Source organism: Primulina tabacum, chromosome 12 (genome assembly GCF_025594145.1).
Source record: "Primulina tabacum isolate GXHZ01 chromosome 12, ASM2559414v2, whole genome shotgun sequence".
NCBI classification, from domain to species: domain Eukaryota; kingdom Viridiplantae; phylum Streptophyta; class Magnoliopsida; order Lamiales; family Gesneriaceae; genus Primulina; species Primulina tabacum.
In genome coordinates, this window is record NC_134561.1 from 4,675,697 (window position 1) to 4,681,927 (window position 6,231).

The 6,231-nt window shown below is 33.3% G+C and overlaps 1 protein-coding gene across 1 annotated transcript; it reads left to right on the forward strand.

Annotated features, from left to right (window-relative positions):
- The first annotated feature begins 820 nt into the window (after positions 1-820).
- On the forward strand, positions 821-5,278 carry LOC142521371 (uncharacterized). The gene is made up of 11 exons (XM_075624573.1): positions 821-1,451; positions 1,542-1,596; positions 1,721-1,820; positions 1,928-2,135; positions 2,387-2,440; positions 2,536-2,675; positions 2,906-3,476; positions 3,652-3,766; positions 3,851-3,900; positions 4,083-4,226; positions 4,773-5,278. The coding sequence occupies exons 1-11, from the start codon at positions 948-950 to the stop codon at positions 5,007-5,009; spliced, it is 2,178 nt and encodes a 725-aa protein (XP_075480688.1). The 5' UTR covers positions 821-947; the 3' UTR covers positions 5,010-5,278.
- The last annotated feature ends 953 nt before the right edge of the window (positions 5,279-6,231 follow it).

Below are 6,231 nucleotides of genomic sequence, written 5' to 3' on the forward strand. Positions count from 1 at the left end.
TTATATTTAATAAAATTTTTATTTTTCCGCAAATTTCAAATAGTTCAAAATACTGTACGTTACAAGTAATCTCACATTACTAAATCAACAAACTGTGATATTTACTTCAGGCATTACAGATTAGCTACATTTTTATATATTGTATGTTTGAAAAAATACTTTTGTTATATACTGATATCATAAATTTTCATTATGTAATGTTATTTTGTAAAATATTTTTATTTTTTAAAACAATTGTTTATTTGTGTAATAAGTATACTTTAAATTTTCTACAATTAATTTAAATTATATATACGCGATATTTTGTAATTATGTATTTAAATTAAAATATAATTATGTGTTTTGATTTATTTTTATTTTTATGTTAAATAATAAAGTGCAAAAATCAACTCGGGTTAGTTTAGTTTGGGTCGATCGAGTTGATCGATTTCGGGTCGAAATTTTTTTTATAATACTTTTACTTCAAGGCAACCTAAATTAACCAGAATTGACACCCTTGTTATTGGTCTTTACATTTGATACATACTAGGTAAACTCCCGGATTAATGCAATAATATGCAAATCGCACCATTAATATAAATCGCACTGGGCAAATTTTGTGCGACATACTTGTCCGATAAAATATTTGTAGGTAGAATCGAATTTCTAACAATTTATCAAAATTTCACTCATTCCACCGGCTCCGACGACATTTCAAAAACAAACAGTATTTTACATATGCAACTTGTTTACGATAAACTATTGCCCATTTTTGTTTTTGATTTTGTTTTTTATGAAACTAATCTATCCCTTTCGCGGTTCCAAGTAGTCCGCCCTTCTCGAAATTTGAACATTTTGGCGCTCAAAATTCAGAACCCTAAATCTCCCCCATTTCAAAAGATATCCACCAAAATCTGCCAATCGATCAATCAAAACCCTTCTTTTCCTGTCTCCCGATCATCACTGATATGGACAGCGATGAAGATTTCCAGTCAATCCTACCCCAAGAGGAACCATCTCCGCAATTTCAAAGCCGGAGGCTTAAGCGCTTAAAGAAAGCCAATCACAAATCCCCCGTGAATTCCTCTCTCGAACCAACGGGTGACCCCCTTCTAATTTCTTCAGTTGATTTCTCGAAGTTGTACCTTGATTTCAACGATTCGAATTCTGCCGACGATCTATTACTACATCAAGAATCTGTCCCCCAAGGAAATATCGACGAGAATGAGAATGCGAGCAAGGATAATTTGGATGTTGGATCGAATGCAGGGGTAAAAAAGAAGACTAAACGGGTTCTGGAATTTGATTCGGAAAATGTAGGGGATGTTGGAGAACGAAGCACTTATATTGAGATGGAGAAGGAACAATCTGCTGAAGAGATTTTTCCCGAGAAAAGAGGGAGCAAGAAGAAGAATAAAATAAGAAAGAGCCATGATACTGACAAGCCTGTAAACACTAGGAGAGAAGAGAAGGTAACAGCATTTTGTGCTTGCAACTCTTTGGTTATGCTAGTTTGCGTAGAATTTAAGTTGGAAACTCTTTTTGTTGCTTTGATTTTACAGGAAAGAAAGGCTTACCTAAAGGAACTTCACGCTGAATCTCAGAGACTATTACGAGGTTTGACTTCTTTTTTAGTGTGTTGGAGAGCTATGCTGGCGATATTACTTTCCCATCCTTCTTTAATTAATTTGTATTTTTATTAAAAAAAATTGATTTTTGTTTCTGGGTGATGTCCGGTTAGAATCTAGTGGTGCGGCATTTAAACCGGCTCCAGTCACAAGGAAGCCCATATCTTCAATCCTGGAAAAAATTCGGAAGCGAAAGCTTGAATTATCAAAAAAGTAGGTTTATTTTGTCATGTTCTCCTGTTATGTTTGTGCAAGAATCTTTAGATTACAATATCTGTGACGGCCATTATGATTTTTTGACATCATTTATTGTGTGGCAGATTCAGCATTCCGAATGACCAGACTCGCTCTGAAGACGACAACAGTTTGAGAGAGAAAGTTGATTTTGAAGTTCCTAATATAAATGAAATAAAAACAGTAGAAAAGGACATGGTAACATCTGGCGTGGATGTGCAGAGAAGTTTAATTCCTCCCAAGTTGGATGGATGTGAGGATGTGAGACCGATAAACCATGAGGATGTTAACAAGGTTGTGCAGAGATATATCAGTGTGTTGCATTATATATTACTTGAAAATATATATATTAAATTTTTTTTTTTTGTGAAGCTAGTTCACTCATGCATGTGGTTTCAGATAGAAAGTACTCCACTTTTAGTCCCGTAAATGTATGAGAATGAAAATGGGAAGTCATTGTATGATGATGATTCTTGACAGTGTTGTGCCTTTCATGTGGTGAAATCATGTGATCTAAAGAAATTGTTGCTACAATTTTGCTGCAGGCGTTAAATCAAGATCCTATGCTCCCATTTCGAGCTCCGTTACAAGATACTGAGGTTAACATCAGAGTGTTTCTGTTTGAAAAAACTGAGGCTTCTGTTGAGACTGTTTTTACAAAAGTGTTGAAATGCATTTTGGTTTCAACTTGCAGGATCTTTTTGATGACTCACAATCAAATGATAATGCAGTTGAACCAGACTCGGAAAAGCAGAGTGGTCCGCTGGACGAGAAATTTGTTCCATCTGTACTTGATATCAACTTGAAATTTGATTCTGTTCCTACGGATGATAGGTAATTGGGTTTCAGGGTGTCCTTTTTTACTGGTTTGAGACAAATGGGATTTGATAAATTACTTGTCTGGTGGTTCTAAGTTTTATTGTACTTTGTGGAGTAGCACTCTTGATGCATGGATTTTTGACATGGCATGTTCTTGCTGTATTGCCTCTTAATTGTGCTACTATAATAAAGTTTCTAAAACTGGATATTAGCACCCAAATAGTAACTGTGATTAGTATTTCCAGTTCTTCAGATGATGAAGACAATGACAAAGAAAATGTTGATCCCATTCATGTATTTCCTGGTGGCTCCTCTGCAATAGGGGATTATGTTAAAAACTTTGTTGATGATGAAGCTGAGGAAGAAGATGACAGTGATCATGACCCAGATCTCTTACATGAAAATGAAGAAGGTGAAGATGTTGAAAATGATGAGGATCTTGAAGATATGATAGCAACTGAATATGAAGAGAGGCCAATTGATAAGGAAACACGCAATACACTGCATCAGCAGTGGCTTGAACAACAAGATGCAACGGGAACTGATAATCTTCTGCAGCGATTGAAATGCGGTCAGGGAATCAGAGACACAATTTTGCCAGACAAGGAACCTGAAAGTGATGAGGATGATGAAGGATTTGATGATGATGAGGATGATGAAGCACAAGAACGAATGGTCCCAGGGAATTCTGCTCGAGTAACTACAAGAATGGCGAAGCAAATAATTTTACAGATGTTTTCTGATAAAGAAGATGTTTATTTGTCAGATGATGAGGATACACACGGAAGAATTGCAAAGGAGCGCCTCATTAAAAATGTGAGCATGTTTTTGTATGATGTTAAAAGTGGTTAACAGATTTCAAGAGTTTCCCTCTCCACACTTCGAATGATAAAATGTGCTCATTACATTCAATATTATTTTATTTACGTCGTTTTCAGCTATATAAGTTTGTTTCGATTAAAGTTGCTGAAGCTTTTTTAAACATCAACAGGAAGAGAAGGGCACATCGGAGTCACCAGTTGATGATGAAGATTCCTGTGAAGTTTTTGGTATCATAAAGAAACTTGATATGGCGACTGGGAATAAGAAAAAACCCAAACCATCATGTAAGATGTGGACTTTGAATGTCAAATATCATTGATATTTCTTAAATTTTACCGTGTCCCTTATTAGTAATTCATTATTTGCAGCGTATTTTGATACCGTACTGAAAGGAGGAAACAGCAACTCCTCCTCCAAGGTAACCTTTATTTATGCCAATTCGTATTAACGGATGCTATAACCCAACAAGAAAATAAGGTCATTATATAACAACTAAACACTTAAGCCTTAAGTGGCAGTATGTTGTCAAACTTTCTTGCTCATGTTTTTTTTAATAACTTGCAAATATATAAGATTACTGATCACAACTTTTTCATCCAGTCATCTTTTCTAGGACGAGTATCAAACCATCCAATTCAATCATCCAAAAAGCAGGGGTCTGGAACAGTTCGATCTTTCATATTTGGTAGGGATGACAGCAGTAGCTGGAGTTCTATCACTGTGTCTGAAGATACTTCAGATCCAGTAAGTATATTCATTCTCTTGAGTTATACCAGACTCGCAGCCAATTATACAGGCAGTTAGCTAGAAGGCTACATTTGGTCAATTGAGATTTCTTCCTTATCTTACTCCATTTCGACACGACTAAATTTATTCAGTGTAGGGAACATTAGTTAATTTTCACTTCGATGTATTAATGATTGAAAGCAGTCTAAGTAATTCATATTGGATGGAATTTAGTTGAGCTTCATTTTAAAAAATCTCTTTTCACTAGTACAATGAATAAAAATTCTGTTATGAACTCTTGTTTTCAAAACACAATTTACTACAAATAAAGAAGCTTGAAATTTTATGATGAAATATTGTACCGTGATGTAAAACACATACTCTAATGGTAGAATAGTACAAAATGTCAATAATTTAGAAGCAAAATTCCAATTTTCTATCTGATGTAATTTGAAATTGAACTTTTCATTAGTAAATAAAATATTTACTTTTGCTTAATAAATTGTGCACCAAAATCATTGTCATTTGAGTTTCAATGATGTCAATTTTTTTCTTACCTTGCAGGTTTCTCGAGAGATCCAACCGACCAGGAGTTTTACAGCTAAACTTAGCAGCTCACAGACCAAGTTTAGCAGTAAGAACATAGACACTGCTGCTTCTACAACCTCATTACTCGAAATCTTGAAGCGACCATCATCGCAATCCAATATCTGTAACCAAGACACCACAGTTGATCTGTCAAAGAGTATTTTTTCTTTCAAAGTTCCAAAGACAACAATGAAGATACAAGGAAGAAGTTAACTCAACAAGGCTGAAATCTATGCTGCACTGGATTGAAACAAATAGTATAGTTTTTAATCCATTAGATTATAATATTCCCCCATTATTTTTCTTTTTTCCCTCCTATTTCTAAATTTTGTCTTTAATATTGGTGGTCCTCTTACTCTACCAATTATCATATAACAGTGTTTATCTTTTATTTCTTATTAGTTCATCAAAAAAAAAAATATCTTTTGGTTCTTGCCATTTTAAAGTAACCAGTGCTTCTGAAATATGGGCAATGTTAGTTTTTCATTTTGAAGATGAAAAATAACTTTTTACATGTGTATTTGTGCGTATTCTAATATATTTGAGAGTCTTCTATACAAGTGTAGCGTAACTACCGCAAGTGTTTGGACTTGAGTTTTATTACTCAGTTAATTTGTTGTCGTGAGTGTACGGAGTCGAGTTTTAGTACTTGGTTGAATTTGAATATAGTCTAACAGAGAATGAATGATTTAATCTTATATTAAGTATTAGAATTAAAGTAATCTTAAATTTATCTACAAAATCAAATAAAAGATTTAAAAAATAGAAACAAATGATTAATAATCGGAAAGAATAATAAGGGGAAAATCAATTCGAGATAAGTGTTATATATTTGATATCACTTGAGAATTATGCTCTACTGTTAATTTTAATCAATGTTTATATCATAAATTCTTCTAGTTTATCAGCTAAGAATTCTCAATTTTTCTACATCATTTTCCAAGTGATAAATAGAAATTTATTAGCAATATCGATTCTAGCATCCCAATTAAAAATCAAATATCAAACAATATAAATCGCACAATAATTTTTGTGATGGCTTCAATGGAGTTATAGACTTCTTGAATTTTATAAATACCAAAGATATATTTTCCAATATTCCTATTCAAAATCTGTTTTCAAGTGCTAGATTTCAAAAAAAAAAAAAAATTGTAACGATTCATTTAGTGATCAATTAATTGAACACAAATAAGTCAAGAAAACACAAAAAAACCGAACGAATGATCAAAACGACTAGTTTGTTGGGTCTTGAGTATATAATAATAACTTACATTGTCCCACGTCAAAATTTGAGTGTGAGGAAAGTGATTAAAAGTCCATAAAATGAGAACACTATACCCTTGAATTCTCAAATCTTAGTTGATCTATTGACAAAGAATATTCGACAATCTCGAAAACGAGATTTTTTAACAAGTTCGAAAATCATTTTGTTTAA

What these genes read in the sequence shown, in the direction of transcription:
- LOC142521371 (XM_075624573.1), top strand. Translation starts at nt 948, where the DNA reads ATGGACAGCGATGAAGATTTCCAGTCAATCCTACCCCAAGAGGAACCA. An exon ending in CTCCGTTACAAGATACTGAG is followed by an intron (nt 2,441 to 2,535) that starts GTTAACATCAGA and finishes TTCAACTTGCAG; the next exon opens with GATCTTTTTGATGACTCACA. An exon ending in CTGAAGATACTTCAGATCCA is followed by an intron (nt 4,227 to 4,772) that starts GTAAGTATATTC and finishes CTTACCTTGCAG; the next exon opens with GTTTCTCGAGAGATCCAACC.